Genomic DNA, 18,844 nt, shown 5'->3' on the forward strand with positions numbered 1-18,844 from the left:
AAAAAAAAAAAAAAAAAAAAAAAAAAAAAAAAAAGCCCCGTCTCTCAGTACTGGCACACTGGGGGTTAAATTTCAGTGGGAGTGGGGAGTACTAGAGTACGTCAGTAGTCCCAGCTACTTGGGAGACTGGAGTGAGAGAATCAGCATGACTTTTGGCCAGGACAAATATTCAAACCATAGCATTGTCCATCCTCTTGTTTTCGGGACAATAATTATTGTCATCTTTCTGCTTACCTGACCCTTTCTTTTTTTTTTTTTAAGACAAGATCTCACTCTGTCACCCAGGCTGGAGTGCAATGGACTATCTCAGCTCACCACAGTTTACACCTCCCAAGTTCAAGTGATTCTCCCACCTTAGCCTCCCAAATAGCTGGGACTGCAGGCACATGCCACTACGCCTGGCTAGTTTTTGTATTTTTAGTAGAGACGGAGTCTCACCGTGTTGGCCAGTCTGGTCTCAAACTCCTGACTTCAAGTGATCCGTCCACCTCGGCCTCCCAAAGTGCTGGGATTACAGGTGTGAGCCACCACACCCAGCCTTTCCTGGTTCTGCATGACCTTTTTCCTTGAGTCCTCTGTCTCCTGATGGGCAGCCTTAGAAATCTCTCACTGTACCTGTTTGAACAGATCTGGAGAATGGCTTCCTCAGCCCCCCATTCTCCTAACGGGAGTTCTGTGTACTCCACCTAGCTTTCATTTTATTGAGGACTATTCCAGACATTCCCTGTGGATTTGGTTAAGATCCATCTGGCTGGTTTTGGGTGGCGCAGCAACAGACGGAATTCTATTTGTATGAGTTAGGTCTTACCTACTTCTTTTAGTATAAAAATATCCTAAAGGATGATAATTTTTTTATCACCTATACTGGATGGAATGAAAAGTTGATGACTCTATGTGGGTCCCCAGAAATGACTTGGAAAGGTCTTCTGGAGTTAGTTGAGCACCATTCTGAGTGAGTGTGTCTGCAGAATGTGCTGCGTTGGTGTGTCCCACCCGGCTGAGATGTAGTGAGATCTTTGGAGAACTGGGCAGAAGTGGCTTGAAGGGTGTGACCTACAGGGTTGGTCTCACAGATGTTTCCCTGCAGAGAGGGATACATCAGGGGTCTGGGTTAAAATGCCCCGTGCTTCAGAGGTCACTCTGAAGGTGACCCAGGTGGTTAACTCTTCATCGTATTCTTGTACCCCCATTTGACGATCACCTAATCATTCCGTTAACCTAAATCGATACCAGTATTTTCTGTGGTTTTGTCTTTAGTGAATGTGTGATCCATGTCACTGTGTGGTGAGGTTTATTCACAGTCAGTCTGGTCTGTAAAATAGAATCTGCAGACAGTGAACCTGAAAAGCATACTAGGATCATGCAGGCCTCCCTCCCCAGCCTTGGAGCTGGGATCCTCAGAGCGGGGACACAGAAGGACTTGGAGTGAGCCACCCACCAACTGTAGGGTGAAGGAGAGTGTGAGTTCAGAAAAGCCCCCTTTGGGCTGGCTGTGGTGGCTCACACCTGGAAACCCAGCACTTTGGGAGGCCAAGGCGGGCAGGTCTCTTAAGGTCAGGAGTTCAAGAACAGCCTGACCAACATGGTGAAACCCTGTCTCTACTAAAAATACAAAACTTAGTTGGGCATGGTAGCACATGCCTGTAATCCCAGCTACTCGGGAGGCTGAGGTGGGAGAATCGCTTGGACCCCGGAGGCAGAGATTGCAGTGAGCTGAGATCGCGCCACTGCACTCCAGCCTGGGTGACAGAGCAAGACTCCATCTCAAAATAAAAAAGATAAGAAAAGCCCCTTTTCTTCCCAAAAGGCCAGTAATCAGTATTCTAGAGCAGCTCCATCTCATGGAGATAGGATGTGAGCCAGAGAAGGCATTAAAATATTTCCAATAGAAAAAGACTGAAGAGTAAAAAGGTAAAGACAGGCCAGGTACAGTGGCTCATGCCTGCAATCCCAGTACTTTGGGAGGCCAAAGTGAGAGGATCACTTGAGCCCAGGAGTTCAAGGCCAGCCCTGGCAACATAGGGAGACCTCATCTCTACAAAAAGAAATTTTATTTTTTATTTTTAAATTTTATTTATTTTATTATTTATTTTTATTTTTTTGGAGATGGAGTCTCGCTCTGTTGCCCAGGCTGGAATGCAGTGGCGCGATCTTGGCTCATTGCAACCACTGCCTCCCGGGTTCACCCCATTCTCCTGCCTCAGCCTCCTGAGTAGCTAGGACTACAGGCGCCCGCCACCACGCCCAGCTAATTTTTTTGTATTTTTAGTAGAGACTGGGTTTCACCGTGTTAGCCAGGATGGTCTTGATCTCCTGACCTCATGATCTGCCCGCCTTGGCCTCCCAAAGTACTGGGATTACAGGCATGAGCCACCGCGCCCGGCCTATTTGATTTTTTTTTTTTTTTTTTTTTTGAGACGGAGTCTCGCTCTGTCGCCCAGGCTGGAGTGCACTGGAGATATGGCTGGTCCAAACCAAGAAGTGCTGTGATATAAAACACACACTGGACCCCCTGTTTTATTTTTTATTTATTTTTTTGAGATGGAGTCTCGCTCTGTTGCCTAGGCTGGAGTGCAGTGGCGTGATCTCCACTCACTGCAAGCTCCGCCTCCTGGGTTCACAACATTCTCTTGCCTCAGCCTCCCGTGTAGCTGGGACTACAGGCGCCTGCTACCACGCTCGGCTAATTTTTGTATTTTTAGTAGAGACAGGGTTTCGCTGTGTTAGCCAGGATGGTCTCGATCTCCTGACCTCGTGATCCACCCATCTCGGCCTCCCAAAGTGCTGAGATTACAGGCGTGAGCCACCGCGCCTGGCCTGATTTTCTTTTGAGACAGAGTTTCACTCTTGTTGCCCAGGCTGGAGTGCAATGGCACGATCTTGGCTCGCCACAGCCTCCATCTCCCAGGTTCAAGCAATTCTGCCTCAGCCTCCCGAGTAGCTGGGGTTACAGGCATGTGCCACCACGCCCAGCTAATTTTGTATTTATAGTAGAGAGGGGGTTTCTCCATGTTGGTCAGGTTGGTCTTGAACTCCCAACCTGAGGTGACCCACCCGCTTTGGCCTCCCAAAGTGTTTGGATTACAGGCGTGAGCCAAAAAATTTTTTTTAAATTAGCCAGATATGGTGGTGTGCACCTGTAGTGTCCTCCAACTCAGGAGGCTTAGGTAGGAGGATCATTTGAGCCCAGGAGGTCAAGGCTGCAGGGAGCTGTGATCAGGCCACTGCACTTCAGCCTGAGCAACAAAGCGAGACCCTGTCTCAAAAAGAAATATAAATGAAATAATAAAAAGGTAAGGCCAGGGCCGTGTTGGCTCACACCTGTAATCCCAGCACTTTGGGAAGCCGAGGCTAGAGGATCGCTTGAGCCTAGGAGTTCGAGACCAGCCTGGGCAACATGGCAAAACCCCCCTAATAAAAATACAAAAATTAGCCAGGCATGGTGGGGGGTGCCTGTAATCCCAGCTACTTGGGAGCCTGAGGTGGGAGGATCACCCAAGCCCAGGAGGTTGAGGCTGCAGTGATCATACCCCTACACTCTAGCCTGGGTAACAAAGGGAGACCCTGTCTCACAAATAAAAAGGTAAAGAGAAACCACGAGATTAATAGTAATAGTTTAATTGAGCTCAGTATATTCTCATTTCAACATATAATCAGTATAAAAAGTGAGATATTTTACATTTTTCCCCCCTTGCGCCAGTTTTCAGAATCTAGTGTGTGTGGCTGGGCACGGTGGCTCACGTCTGTAGTCCCAGCACTTTAGGAGGTTGAGGCAGGTGGATCCCTTGAGGCCAGGAGTTTGAGACCAGCCTGGCCAACATAATGAAACCCCAGAGATACTAAAAATACAAAAATTAGGCGGGCATGGTGGCTAACACTTGTAGTTCCATCTACTTGGGAGGCTGAGGCAGGAGAATCACTTGAACCCAGAAGGCAGAGGTTGCAGTGAGCTGAAATCGTGCCACTGCACTCCAGTCTGGGTGACAGAGCAAGACTATGTCTTTAAAAAAAAAAAAAAAAAGGAGGAGTCTAGTGTGTGTTTTATATCACAGCACTTCTTGGTTTGGACCAGACATATTTGCAGTGCCCAGTAGCTGCATGTGGCCAGCAACCCCCATACTGGATGATGCAGCTCTAGAAGATTTCCCTCCAAGAAAGGGGGGCTTTTTCCTCCCCACGGGAGCCAGGTCCCTCTGGTCTGGATGCCTCTAAGCTGCAGTATGTGTTCTCTGCCTGAGCCAAAGCCTCTCTCCCCTGTGCCTCCCCCTCCACCAGCCAGCACTGCCCTCTGGGGCCCTCCCTTTTCTGGGCAGTCTCTGTCAGGTGTGGACAGGATTGGGGCATGTCCCCTTGGAATTTTCTCCAAGTCAGCCCTTGAATGTTGGCTTCTCCCCCTGGACACAAGAGGAAGATCCCCAATGATTTATTTGTTTGTTTGTTTGTTTGTTTGAGACGGAGTCTCACTCTGTCGCCCAGGCTGGAATGCAGTGGCTGGATCTTAGCTCACTGCAAGCTCTGCTTCCCGGGTTCACACCATTCTCCTGCCTCAGCCTCCTGAGTAGCTGGGACTACAGGCGCCCGCCACCTCGCCCGGCTAGTTTTTTGTATTTTTCAGTAGAGACAGGGTTTCACCATGTTCACCAGGATGGTCTTGATCTCCTGACCTCGTGATCCGCCCATCGCGGCCTCCCAAAGTGCTGGGATTACAGGCGTGAGCCACCGCGCCCGGCCACCCCAATGATTTAATAATCATAGAAATGATGAGGATTGGCCAGGGTGGTGGTTCAAGCCTGTAGTCCCAGCAATTTGGGTGGCCGAGGCAGGTGGATCACTTGAGGTTAGAATTTGAGACCAGCCTGGCCAACATGGTGAAACCCTGTCTCCAATAAAAATACAAAAATTGCTGGTCGTGGTGGTGGATGCCTGTAATCACAGCTACTTGGGAGGCTGAGGCAGGAGAATTGCTTGAACCTCGGAGGTGGAGTTTACAGTGAACTGAAATCGCACCACTGCTCTCCAGCCTGGGCAACAGAGTGAGACTCCATCTCAAAAAAAAAAAAAAGGATGACGTTTGTGCTAATAAGCAGCAGGCCCTGGGCCAAGAAGAAGCGAGGCTTTTTTTCTTTAGGGAAGTGACGTCACTCACCAGTGTCCCTTAGATTGTAGGATTCAGAGGCAAGATTGCCTCCAAGCCCCCGCTGTTGGCCAGGTCTCCTTCCCCTTTCCCTGTCTTTCCCTGGCCCCAGGGGGCAGGATGGAGAGTTGAGGGAGGGCAGGCTGAGTTATCCTTCCCAGCATAAGGAAGAGCTGAAAAGTCCCCGGGCGCGGTGGCTCACGCCTGTCATCCCAGCACTTTGGGAGACTGAGGTAGGCAGATCACGAGGCCAGGAGATTGAGACCAGCCTGGGCAACATGGTGACATCCTGTCTCTACTAAAAATACAAAATTAGCCGGGCATGGTGGCACACGCCTATAGTCCCAACTACCCAGGAGGCTGAGGTGGGAGAATAGCTGGAACCTGTGAGTCAGAGGTTGCAGTGAGCCGAGATCACACCACTGCACTACAGCTTGGATGACAGCAAGACTCTGTCTCAAAAAAAAAAGAAAAAGAAATGCTTAGCTTCTTTTTGGGCTGGGCACGGTGACTCACACCTGTAATCCCAGCACTTTGGGAGGCCAAGGCGGGCGGATCATGAGGTCAGGAGATTGAGCCCATCCTGGCTAACACGCTGAAACCCTGTCTCTACTAAAAATACAAAAAATTAGCGGAGTGTGGTGGTGGGCGCCTGTAGTTCCAGCTTCTTGGGAGGCTGAGGCAGGAGAATCGCTTGAACCTGGAGGCGGAGCTTGCAGTGAGCCAAGATTGTGCCACTGCACTCCAGCCTGGGTGACAGAGCGAGACTCTGTCTCCAGAAAAAAACAGAAACATCCCCAGGCTAGGGCAGAGGTTGGGGGATGCAGCGTGGGCACGCACAAGCCCCTTCCTCCCCGGCAGCGTTTGGGACAACGTGGCAGGGAGCCTGTGGCCAACCTGGCCTCTGCGAGAGGAAGCGAGGCCAACTCCTGGCTGGGGATTCACAGCCCTGAAGTGTTTCTCATCTTGGTTTCTCATGTTGGTGGCTTCAGGCCTTCTCTGAAGCTATCTGCTGCCTCTTTATAGTCATGTATTCAACTGGTCATCGCTGAGCCTGTGCAGGCGCTCCATGTGTGTTCAAACAGGCCCTGCCCCTACCCGCATTTCCGCACGGGGTTTGCACACTGGTTGCAGGGATAGACAGCAGGCAGGTAAACCACCGGCTAAGTTTTGGATAGTGGTGAAATGTTGTGAAGGAAACAAGCTGGCAGGAGAATGACTGCGTAACCTCATTCAGTGGGGTGGCCAGGGAAGCCCTGTGGAAGAAGGATATTCTGCCAGGCACTTGAACGCCACGGAGGAGCCAGGCCACGAAGATTGTGTTGGGGCATGCGTTCCTGGGACACAGGGCAGCACACCCGGAGGCCCCGGGTTGGCGTATTTGAGGAGAAGTGGAAGGTGTTGAGGGTTGAGAGGTCACCGGGGCTATGGTGAGTGTCTGGGGTTCCAAAGCTGCAGGATGCCATGATTAGTCACTTGATTTTATTTATTTATTTGTTTTTTTCTTTTTTCTTTTTTTTTTTTTTTTTTTTTTGAGACGGAGTTTCGCTATTGTTGCCGAGGCTGAAGTGCAACAGTGCGATCTCAGCTTACTGTAACCTCCACCTCCCTTGTTCAAGCGATTCTCCTGCCTCAGCCTCCTGAGTAGCTGGGATTACAGGCACCTGCCACCACACCTGGCTGATTTTTGTATTTTTATTAGAGACGGGGATTTCACCATGTTGGCCAGGCTGGTCGCAAATTCCTGACCTCAGGTGATCCGCCTTCCCTGGCCTCCCAAAGTGCCAGGATTACAGTGCCCTGCTGAGCTGGGGTTTCTGCCTGGGGCATTTGGTGATGGTAGTGTCCCCATGATCACGAGGAACTGTGATTGGTTGAGATTTGGGGAGGCAGTTCTGGCATTCCAGGTCACACTGATCTCAGCAGGTGAGTGCTAGGTGGATGCCAGGAGACTGTGAGCCGTTGCTGGTGGGCAGGGGTCCGGGCTCTGGAGGCTGCAGGTCCCGGCAGGTCTCATGTCCCCTCCTTTCCCCACCTCCCAACCACAGTGATCAACAAATACAAGCGCAGGCGATTTCAGAAAACCAAGAACCTGCTGACAGGAGAGACAGAAGCGGACCCAGAAATGATCAAGGTAAACGGGCAGGGTTGTCAGGGCCTATAGGGACCAAGCCAGGCCATTCACAGCTCATACCAGACCACTGGGGCTGTCATCTGTCACCACCACTGAGCCACCATGCCGGCTCGGTCACGCCACCTCCCCTCCCTGAGCACTGGGCTCTTCCTTTGGGAAATGGGGTCAGGAGGCAGTTGCCTCTCAGGGAGTAGGGGGGATCCCAGGCAGGGTTACCCGGGCCTCTCGCCAGCCTGGGAGGGGGTGCATCACAGTCCCATTCTCACATGAGGACACTTGTTGAATCTTACAGCCAGGAAGTGGCAGGCCAGGGACTCTCACCCACACAGTCAGGCCCCAGAGCCCAAGCTCAGCCCAGCATCAAGCAGGCACATGAGAATATGACTTTAGTAGGAACTGCAGGATTAATAGTTGCTGTCACTCCTGGTGGGCTGGGGAGCCAGGCAGTTAATCTGTGGTTAACCTGCAGTGGGCACTAAGAGACTTCCCCTCTCTGTGGGTGGTCCTGTGTGGGAGGGGTGGTCTCTGCTCATGGAGGTGAGGCCACCGTGCAAGAGTGTGTGGAGCCTGCTGTCATGAGGCTGGGCTTCGCAGCCTGGCCTAGGATGCCAGCCCTGCCCCTACCTCTGCAGGCCTCGGTTTTCTGCATGTGGGGTGGAAGGATCCTGTTGGTGGCCCGAAGGGTCCTGGGTAGTGTAATCTCTAAGCCGAGGGAGGAGAGCCCTCTGCCAGCACTTGCTGTGGTGGCTGATACTCTGCTGCCAAGGTTGTCAGGGGAGGTGGCTCATGCCTGTAATCCCAGCGCTTTGGGAGGCTGAAGCAGAAGGATCACTTGAGCCCGGGAGTTCAAGATCAGCCCAGGCAGCATAGTGAGACCCCATCTCTCCCAAAAAAGAGAGAGAAAAGAAAGAAAGAAAAAAGAAGCTGTCCATGGTGGCTCACGCCTCTAATCTCAGCACTTTGGGAGGCTGAGGTGGGAGGATCGTGCTTGAGCCCAGGAATTCAAGACCAGCTTGGGCAGCATGGCAAGACCCCATCTCAAAAACTAGAAAGCAAAGATTAAGATTTTCATGGGAACCCTTGGGAGGAAGTGTGCAGAGGCTGATGGTCCCTGGGCACCTCCACCTGCCTCTGAGGCCTTTCCCCACATGTTGCCTCAGAGGGCTGAGGACTATGGGCCCGTGGAGGTGATCTCCCATTGGCACCCCAACATCACCATCAACATCGTGGACGACCACACGCCGTGGGTGAAGGGCAGTGTGCCCCCTCCCCTGGATCAATGTAAGCTCCCCAGCCCTGCCAGCTGCTTGCAGAGGCCTCTGGGAGGGTGCTCGGGGCCCATCTCTTTGTCTTTTCCTGGCCCCATCCACCTGAGAGCGCTTTCTAGGGCTCCACTCTCCCAAGCTCCCCACCCTGTCCTATCCCCTTCCCATGTCCTCTCCTTCTCCCACACCCCCACCCCTGGGGTCACCAGGACTGACTCCCATATGCCAGCATTGGTCCACAGTCAAGTCCCATCGAGCCCACAAACTGTTTTCAAAAAATGTCTATCACTTGCCAACTTTTGAAATTGAGGCAGTATCACTTAAAAGCCATATTTTCTGGCTTTTATAAAACTGGGTTACATGGTCACCCATGGGGCAGCCGTGGGCTGGAGCTGAGCCACAGCTGCCCCCTTAAGCGGGGACCTGCCTGCTCTTTGCATCTGGTTCCCTCTGCTGAGGTCAAGGGGCCCTTTAGCTCCTCATGGCGTGGCCTAGAAATGTCCCCTGTCCTCCAGTCTCTGTAGAGGGGCCCTGTTGGGTCCCTGCAGACATCTGAGGCCTGTGGGTACCCTGGCATCCTGCCTGGGCCAAACGGTGTCCCCGTGTGCTGCAGATGTGAAGTTCGACGCCGTGAGCGGTGACTACTACCCCATTATCTACTTCAATGACTACTGGAACCTGCAGAAGGACTACTACCCCATCAATGAGAGCCTGGCCAGCCTGCCGCTCCGTGTCTCCTTCTGCCCGCTCTCGCTTTGGCGCTGGCAGCTCTATGCCGCCCAGAGCACCAAGTCGCCCTGGAACTTCCTGGGCGACGAGTTGTACGAGCAGTCAGATGAGGAGCAGGACTCGGTGAAGGTGAGTGCGGCTGGGGCGGGCGGGACTTCCCAGTGCCTTCCTGGGCGCAGGAGGCCAAGAGGAAGTGCGCCAGGCCTGGGCTGTGGGACCTCCCGCCTGGTGCTCCTCTGCCCACAGTTTCACAACCTCCCAGGTCCCTTCTCCGCAGTGAAAGGAAGTGGGCACCCAGCCCTCCAGGCCTAGATGACTGGGGGTCCTCTCCCCAGGCTGTTCTGTTGGCTTGGCCGGGCCCTTTTGGTCCAGACCTGTCCCTTACTCCTTCTGTCCCAGACCTTGTCTCCCTGGCCCTGGGCTCCGACTCTGTGTCTCTACCATCTCACTGGGTCCTGAAATGTCAGCCCGTTTCTGTGGTGTGAGGCTCGGCTTTGCCTCCTGGGCTGTCGTCACTGTTGGGTCTCTGCTCTTGGCTCCCAGTGTCCCTTCACGCACTCCCTCGGCCTCTGCCTCTTCCCCTAGTGCCATCTCCCTGTCTTTTCTGTCTCCATGAGTCACCCTCCTCTCTGCCCCCATCTGCCCATCTCTGACCCAGTCTCCTCCCGGCTGGCCCACCCTCACCCTGCCTCTACAGGCGGCCCCAGGGACAGGTCTTAGGGGACAAAAGTTAGTGAAGTTGCTCCTGGGCGGGGGCGGGCTGTGCTCACAAGTGTCCCCTGCAGGTGGCCCTGCTGGAGACCAACCCCTACCTGCTGGCGCTCACCATCATCGTGTCTATCGTCCACAGTGTCTTCGAGTTCCTGGCCTTCAAGAATGGTAGGAACGGGACCCCAGAGCTAATGAGAGGCTGTGCAGGGCTGGGGACAGGGCCTGCCCCCTTCATACTCCCCTCCGTCCCCGCGTATCCTCCCCCTGCCTGGGGTCTCTCAGCCCCACTCTCCAGAGGCCTGGTGAGCTGGGGAGGGGCAGTGGCCCCAAAACTCCCAACCCAGAAATTCCCACCCACCGGGTGTGGAGCTAAGGGAGGGGCTGGCCCGCTGCTGGGGCAGAGGCCAGGCCAGTACTGCCAGGAAGCAGGGCTGGGGAACTCCAGAGCCAAGAGCAGGGAAGCCCCGGAGCTGCTCCCGCCACCCTGCCCGGCAGGCTGCCTGTTGTGGGAGGCCGCTTAGGACTCAGTGGATGGGGACTGCCCGAATGGGAAGGAGGAGCACTGTCCCCCGAAGGTCCCTAGGTTCTAAGGCTGACCATGCTGATGGCCAGCGTTTGAGGAGAAGCAGCCACATGCCAGGCACTGTCCTGGGTACCCTCCCCAGGTAACTCCTTGAGCCGTACGGGAACCAGAGGCTCAGGGATGTCACTTGCCCAGTCACACAGTTCCTAAGGGGTAGATAGTTCTAGCCCCAACTCTCATCTTCTAGGCCCTGCAGGCCACTTCTTCCTTGCCCAGAGTACCCCAGTCTAAAGGAGGCAGCCTGCTGCCCTATAGCTGCCGGAGGCGGCAGGAGGAATGACTAGTAGTATTCCTGGTATTAAGACGCTATTGCCAGCCTGGCGGTGGCTCTCGCCTGTAATCCCAGCACTTTGGGAGGCCAAGGTGGGAGGATCGCCTGAGCCCAGGAGTTTGAGACTAGCCTGGGCAACAAAGCGAGATTCATTTCTACACAATTTTTTTGTTTTTGTTTTTGAAGTGGAGTCTTGCTCTGCCACCCAGGCTAGAGTGCAGTGGCACGATCTCAGCTCACTGCCAGCTCCACCTCCTGGGTTCATGCCATTCTCCTGCCTCAGCCTCCCGAGTAGCTGGGACTACAGGCGCCCGCCACCACGCCCAGCTAATTTGTTGTGTTTTTAGTAGACAAGGTTTCACCGTGTTAGCCAGGATGGTCTCGATCTCCCGACCTCGTGATCCGCCAGCCTCGGCCTCCCAAAGTGCTGGGATTAAAGGCGTGAGCCACCGTGCCCGGCCTTTGCACAAATTTTTTTTAGAATTAGCTGGGCATTGGCCGGGCGCGGTGGCTCAAGCCTGTAATCCCAGCACTTTGGGAGGCCGAGACGGGCGGATCACGAGGTCAGGAGATCGAGACCATCCTGGTTAATATGGTGAAACCCCATCTCTACTAAAAAGTACAAAAAAAAAAACTAGCCGGGCAAGGTGGCGGGCGCCTGTAGTCCCAGCTACTTGGGAGGCTGAGGCAGGAGAATGGCGTGAACCCGGGAGGCAGAGCTTGTAGTGAGCTGAGATCTGGCCACTGCACTCCAGCCTGGGTGATAGAGCGAAACTCCGTCTCAAAAAAAAAAAAAAAAAAATTAGCTGGGCATGGCAGTACGTGCCTGTGGTCTCAGCTACTCAGGAGGCTTGGGCCTGAGAGATCAAGGCTGCCGTGAGCCATGATCACACCACTGAACTCCAGCCTAGGTAACAGAGTGAGACCCTGTTCCAAAAAAAGGGATGCTCTTGCCATTATTGAGAGCTACCATCTGGAAGAATGCGGTGTCATACGGGCACAGGAGCTGGTGCCGACCCCAGCTGGCCATCTGCCAGCTGTCGCTGGGAAACAGGACCCTTTTGCCCGGGAGCTGGCTTGGCTAGGGTCCAGTGAGAAATGAGGCACAAGAAGGCTGTGTCCTCACCCAGTGTCATGCAGCAGGGGTGCGGGCCTCACTTGGCACCAGTGCTGTCTAAGGAGGGGCTTGGGCCCACCTGGGCCCCCCCGCCCTCCCCCCACCAGAACCTTGTCTCCAGACCCATTCTTCTCGGTTGGGATGAGGGTCAGTCTGATGGGCAGGGGTGGGTGGGGTGAGCCTGTGGAGTATGGCAGAGCTCTGAGATGGGGTGGGGTGCAGAGCTCCCACAGCCCTCACTCCCTGAGTGCAGAGCTGGCCCTGACCCTGCATGACTGCAGACCTGGCTCCACCACTCTGCTACAGATGTGGTGGCTCAGCCTCCTGTGGCTGCGGTTAGACGCTCAATCGGGCAGGGTCAGAGAGGGGTGTCCATGGTGAGACCGGGGCTCTGAGTTAGGAGTACACTGACATGGATCCTTGGCAGCATCCAGGCGGAGCACTGGAAGGAGCTCCAGACTGGAGCCCAGGGCCCTTGTCTTGTTTCCTGAGGATGTCTGTGAGCCAGTTCCTTCATGGTGTCAGGGCGGGGGCCTGGAGGAGGTGGTCTTGAAGTGCATGCCACAGATCTTCCTTCCCGGGGGGGTGGGCAGGCACCACGGTGCTGCCCAGACCCCGCGTCCCTCCAGATTCTGCCGCGCCAGGCTGTTCGGCCTCAGGGAAGCAGCTTCCTGACCAGCCTTTAGTACCTGGCACATAGTGAGCCCCGTCCATGGCACCAGTCACTGTCACCATCAGTCAAGGGACTGCACCCTGGGGTGCTGGATGCTGACATCCTATGGGAGGGCTCCAGGGGTGCTGCCTGTCTGGTGCTCTGGGGGCCACCTGATGAATGAGAGAGCCTTCCTGGGAGAGAGGGCTCTCATTCGGCACCTCTCCTGAGGACCCAGCGCCACCCCAGGGTGTGAGGATGTAGGCCAAGGCGGCCTGAGGGAGCTGCAGGAGGGTCTTAGTACCTCCTCAGCCTCCTGGTTCCCCCTACCCCCTGCGCACAGATATCCAGTTCTGGAACAGCCGGCAGTCCCTGGAGGGCCTGTCTGTGCGCTCCGTCTTCTTCGGCGTTTTTCAGTCATTCGTGGTCCTTCTCTACATCCTGGACAATGAGACCAACTTCGTGGTCCAGGTCAGCGTCTTCATCGGGGTCCTCATCGACCTCTGGAAGATCACCAAGGTCATGGACGTCCGGGTAAGGCCGTGGCGCCATGCTGTCTCGGGAGCTGCAGGGGCTGTGAGAGGTAGTGTGGCCCAGCTGGACCCTGGAGCTGGCCCCCGGGGGATTCCCAGCAAGTGCCTCGCTCCCAGGACCAAGGGGATTTTCTCACCAGGGGATTTTTCGGGTCACACATGGGGCAGGGGAACTGGGAACGGTGGGGAAGGGCAGGGGCTGGTTCTGGCTTGTGGGGCAAGAGCCAGCATGGCAACTGACCATGGCGCCCACCTCATCCACAGCTGGACCGGGAGCACAGGGTGGCAGGAATCTTCCCCCGCCTATCCTTCAAGGACAAGTCCACGTATATCGAGTCCTCGACCAAAGTGTATGACGATGTGAGTGTCCCGCACACTGGGCCCCTGGGGGTGGTCTCCAAGCACCCACGTACCCCTGAGGGACCCGGGGCCGACCATCTGCTTGCTGGACCCACGCTTTATGGCCTGTATCATATCCTCTGTGTCCCCCACCTGTCATAACTGCTTCCTGGTCGAGTCCAGAGTCCCCAGGGCTACCTGGAAATTCCCCCTGCCCGTCCTGCCAGACCAGGTGTGGTGGCTGAGGGTGGGGAGCAGGGCTGCCAGGCAGGGCCGAGGAGCTGGCTCACAGCCCCACCCTGTTGGCCCCACAGATGGCGTTCCGGTACCTGTCCTGGATCCTCTTCCCACTCCTGGGCTGCTATGCCGTCTACAGTCTTCTATACCTGGAGCACAAGGGCTGGTACTCCTGGGTGCTCAGCATGCTCTACGGCTTCCTGCTGACCTTCGGTGAGCGGCCCAGCTGCCCCAGGAGAGAGCAGGCCCCATGCTAGGCAGGGCTCACAGCCCAGCGTGGGAGACAGACCCATCCCCAGGCAGGGACAACCCAGGGTGGGCAGAGCCGGGATGTAGGGAGGCCCAAGGGCACACATGGCTCCATCTGGGGTCAGAGAGGGCTTTGGGGAGGACATGAACAGTACACTTCAGTCCCCATTTTCAGGGGGCCTTTATATCTTGGGAACAAGTAAACAAGTAGGGCCAGGTGCGGTGGCTCACGCCTGTTATCCCAATGCTTTAGGAGGCTGAGGCAGGAGGATCACTTGAGCCCAGGAATTAGTGACCAGTCTGGGCAATGTGGCAAGATCCAATCTCTACAAAAAACACAAAAATTATTGGGGAGTGGTAGTGCGTGCCTGTAGTCCCAGCTACCTGGGAGGCTGAGGTGGGAGGATCCCTTGAGTCTAGGAGGTTGAAGCTGCAGTGAGCCATGATTATGCCATTGCACTCCTGCCTGGGTGACAGAGTGAGACCCTGTCTCAAAAAACAAAAGACCGGGTGAATCACAGCCAGTAACAAGTACTGTGAAGGGCAGAGTGGTGGGGGGATGCACATTAACAGGGGTCGGGGGGCCTCTCTGAGGACAGGACATTTATTTATTTATTTATTTATTTTTATTATTTTTTTTTTTTGAGACGGAGTCTGGCTCTGTAGCCCAGGCTAGAGTGCAGTGGCCGGATCTCAGCTCACTGCAAGCTCCGCCTCCTGGGTTCACGCCATTCTCCTGCCTCAGCCTCCCGAGTAGCTGGGACTACAGGCGCCTGCCACCTCGCCCGGCTAGTTTTTTGTATTTCTTAGTAGAGACGGGGTTTCACCGTGTTAGCCAGGATGGTCTCGATCTCCTGACCTCGTGATCCACCCGTCTCGGCCTCCCAAAGTGCTGGGATTACAGGCTTGAGCCACCGCGCCCGGCCTGAGGACAGGACATTTAAACCCAGGCCTCAGATATCCAGGGAGGGAGCTGTGTGGATGTGACAGAAGGCCCCACCAGTGCAGAGGCCGCTGGTAGAGTGTGCCCAGGTGTAGGAAGTGGTGAGGGGGCTGGTATGGCCGGTGCAGAGTGTGCAGGGGAGAGGTGGGAGAGGCCATTCCTCCGCTCATGGGTGCCCTCACTGCAGGCTTCATCACCATGACGCCCCAGCTCTTCATCAACTACAAGCTCAAGTCCGTGGCCCATCTGCCCTGGCGCATGCTCACCTACAAGGCCCTCAACACATTCATCGATGACCTGTTTGCCTTTGTCATCAAGATGCCCGTTATGTACCGGATCGGCTGCCTGCGGGATGGTGAGGCCTGGCGGGCAGGTCGGGGCTCCCACTGGAACAGGGCCCCAAGGCAGTCTTCAGGGCCCAGGTCTGAGGGGGTGCCAAGGCCCCAGATAGGGTGTTCAGTCTGAGGGGGCTCAGCCCCACCATTGCATCACGCCCTCTCCACCCAGGGCCACCTGGCTGTGGACGGGCCAGCCCAACCTCACACTGCCTCCCACCCCTCTCCAGATGTGGTTTTCTTCATCTACCTCTACCAACGGTGGATCTACCGCGTCGACCCCACCCGGGTCAACGAGTTTGGCATGAGTGGAGAAGACCCCACAGCTGCCGCCCCCGTGGCCGAGGTTCCCACAGCAGCAGGGGCCCTCACGCCCACACCTGCACCCACCACGACCACCGCCACCAGGGAGGAGGCCTCCACGTCCCTGCCCACCAAGCCCACCCAGGGGGCCAGCTCTGCCACCGAGCCCCAGGAAGCCCCTCCAAAGCCAGCAGAGGACAAGAAAAAGGATTAGTCGGGACTGGTCCTTGCCTGCTCCGGCTCCTGGCGACTACTACCCCTGCGCCCCGGCCCCCTCCCCTCCCTGTCGCCCTTTCCCTGGACAGATCAGGCCGGGGCGGCGGGAGGCCCGCCCCAGGCCAGGGCCCAGCGTGTGACATAGGGGCCAGGGCAGGCCAGGGTTTGTGTGTGGAGGCGCTGTCTGTTCCTCTGTCCCTCTGTGTTTCCAGCCATCTCGCCCTACCAGCCCAGCACCACTGGGAATCATGGTGAAGCCGACGCGGCGTTGCCGAGGGGGTGGGTTGGGCGGGGGCGGGGCCGGGCCCCCCTACGGGATGCCCACGGCCATTCATCATCTTGTCCCTCGTCCCCCTACCACACTCCCCCTCCTAGACCGCCGCCCTTTAACACAGTCTGGATTTAATAAATTCATATGGGTGTTTAACTTAAACTCAGCACTCCCTCCTCCTCGTGCCTTCCTTCCTCTGGCGCCTTGGAGAGCAGCTTCAGGCGGGGATGAGGTGGCTCTCCTGGGTCCGGGAGGGTGACCTGCAGGGTACAGGACGTGTAAAGGTGGGGATTGTGACCTTATGTCAAGAGCCATGCCTGGCCGAGCACGGTGGCTCACACCTGTAATCTCAACACTTTGGGAGGCCAAGGTGGATGGATCACTTGAGGTCAGGAGTTTGGGACCAGCCTGGCCAACACTATATTTTCAACATAGTGAAACCTTGTCTCTACTAAAAATTAATTGAGCATGGTAGCGGGCACCTGTAATCACAGTTACTCGAGAGGCTGAGGCAGGAGAATCATTTAAACCTGGGAGGCAGAGGTTGTGGTGAGCCCAGATCACACACTGCACTCCAGCCTGGGTGACAGAGCAAGATTCCATCTCAAAGGAAAAAAAAAAGAGCCATACCTGCCAGGCCAGGCCTCTTCCTCATTTGTTGCCCTCCCACCAGCCCTCTGAGATTTCATTAACTGGCCCCGTTTCAGATTCCTGGGGAAGCTGCTTGCAGGGAGCTCGCTGCCCCTGCCGGGCGCAGGCTAGAGCCTCCTGTGTGCCTGCTGAATGTCTCCTAACCCGACACCACCAGGCACGGCCAAGTACAGCTTTCAGCCGGGTCGCCATGAGCAAAGGCACCTGCCACCCTGAGACCTCAGCACAGCAGTTGGGGCACACTAGATGTGTGCCCTTGGCTTTTTGTGCTGATACCTGCTCACCCCCAATTTTGGGGAGCATGGGGGTGAAGGCTCAGCCAGCCTGAGTGGCACCTGGCTGTAGCACTCCATGAGTATTGGGGTGTCACTTCACATCCCCGGGGCTGCCTGTGCCGACGACCAGCCAAGCCCTCCAGAGGTGGCATGAGTTGGACTTGCCAGCCCAGCCCCTGGTGCTGGGACCTTTTGCTCACTGGATAGGTGAGCTGAGTGAGGCCTCTGTGTTCTGAGGGGTGGGGACCTGCATTCCCAGGTTTACTGTTTTGTGGTGTGGTCTCAGCAACACTTCACTATAGGGGGCCCAGCGCTGAGGACCACGCCAGGTTCCTTCAGGCTCCAGCTGCCACCCCACGTTGCAGAGCCAGTCAGGGGATCCATGAGGTCCCAGGGAGATGGTGGTGCCCTTGGAGCCCCACACCACAGGTCCACAGACAGGCCACGGCAGTCTCGCATCCCTCAGGGCAGCCATGGGTCTCCATTAGCTGCCCCCCAACTCTATACCATTCCATGGATCCCCGGTGCCCTTGGAGGAACCCCAGGCTCTGCACCATGGGAAACCCAGGAAAGCCTGACCGATGGGCTTCTAGGAGCCCTGGAGTACAGGACTCAGCAGACCCCCGAGAGTGGTGGGCTCTCCAGACACCTGGACTCCCTGGCCTCATCACCCCTGGCTCTTCTTCCACAGCTCCACGCCCAAGCCTTTGACAAGGCCCATCAGCTATCCCCACAACTCCCTGGGAGTCTCACCTCTTCATTTGGGACCACCTGCTCCATGCCCCTCGTTACCCTGTGGTGGTCTTGCTCAGTGTTCTGTCTGGTCCCCTGTCCCAGTCCTGCCCTCCCCACTTCCCATTCACACTCTAGCTAGCAGCTAGAGGAAACTTTTTTTTCTTTTTTTTTTTTTTTTTTTTCTTTTTTTTTTTTTTTGAGACGGAGTCTTGCTCTGTTGCCCAGGCTGGAGTGCAGTGGCGCAATCTCGGCTCACTGCAAGCTCCGCCTCCCGGGTTCACGCCATTCTCCTGCCTCAGCCTCCCGAGTAGCTGGGACTACAGGCGCCCGCCGCTGCGCCCGGCTAATTTTTTCTATTTTTAGTAGAGACGGGGTTTCACCATGGTCTCGATCTCCTGACCTTGTGATCCACCCGCCTCGGCCTCCCAAAGTGCTGGGATTACAGGCGTGAGCCACCGCGCCCGGCCGGAAACTTTTTTTTTTTTTTTTTTCTTTGAGACAGCATCTCGCTCTGTTGCCCAGGCTGTAGTGCAGTCGTACGATCTCAGCTCACTGCAGCCTCTACCTCCTGGGTTCAAGTGATTCTCCCGTCTCAGCCTCCTGAGTAGCTAGGATTATAGGCATGCACCACCACACTTGGCTAATTTTTTGTATTTTTAGTAGAGACGGGGTTTCACCATGTTGGCCAGGCTGGTCTCTACCTCAAGCAATCCGCCCACCTCAGCCTCACAAAGTGCTGAGATTATAGACATGAGCCACCACGCCCATCCCAGCTAGAGGAAACTTTCTAGTTTCTTCTACTAAAGCACAAACATGATCCTGCCCAGCCCTTGCTCAGAACCTACTGTGGCTGCCCAGTGACCTCAGGAGAAAGCCCAGGCTCCTTACTGGGGAGTGAGACCTTGGTGATGGGGATACTTATTAACCCCTGCATCCAAGCCGGGCGCGGTGGCTCACGCCTGTAATCCCAGCACTTTGGGAGGCCGAGGCGGGCGGATCACAAGGTCAGGAGATCGAGACCACGGTGAAACCTCGTCTCTACTAAAAATACAAAAAATTAGCCGGGCGCGGTTGTGGGCGCCTGTAGTCCCAACTACTCGGGAGGCTGAGGCAGGAGAATGGCGGGAACCCGGGAGGCGGAGCTTGCAGTGAGCTGAGATC

The 18,844-nt window shown here is 55.8% G+C and overlaps 1 protein-coding gene across 3 annotated transcripts in view; it reads left to right on the forward strand.

Moving 5' to 3' along the window:
- The window catches only part of CLPTM1 (CLPTM1, transmembrane protein), a 39,280-nt gene extending 23,092 nt beyond the window's left edge, over positions 1–16,188 (forward strand). For all 3 annotated transcript variants that reach the window (XM_025366803.1, XM_025366802.1, XM_025366801.1), the window contains exons 6-14: positions 7,183–7,268; positions 8,429–8,549; positions 9,147–9,391; positions 10,048–10,141; positions 12,940–13,130; positions 13,394–13,489; positions 13,783–13,918; positions 15,085–15,252; positions 15,463–16,188. In XM_025366803.1, coding sequence (XP_025222588.1) covers positions 7,183–7,268; positions 8,429–8,549; positions 9,147–9,391; positions 10,048–10,141; positions 12,940–13,130; positions 13,394–13,489; positions 13,783–13,918; positions 15,085–15,252; positions 15,463–15,749 — 1,424 coding nt within the window. In that variant the 3' untranslated portion in view covers positions 15,750–16,188. The remainder of the gene's footprint in view (positions 1–7,182; positions 7,269–8,428; positions 8,550–9,146; positions 9,392–10,047; positions 10,142–12,939; positions 13,131–13,393; positions 13,490–13,782; positions 13,919–15,084; positions 15,253–15,462) is intronic.
- The last annotated feature ends 2,656 nt before the right edge of the window (positions 16,189–18,844 follow it).

Source organism: Theropithecus gelada, chromosome 19, assembly GCF_003255815.1.
Source record: "Theropithecus gelada isolate Dixy chromosome 19, Tgel_1.0, whole genome shotgun sequence".
Classification (NCBI taxonomy): domain Eukaryota; kingdom Metazoa; phylum Chordata; class Mammalia; order Primates; family Cercopithecidae; genus Theropithecus; species Theropithecus gelada.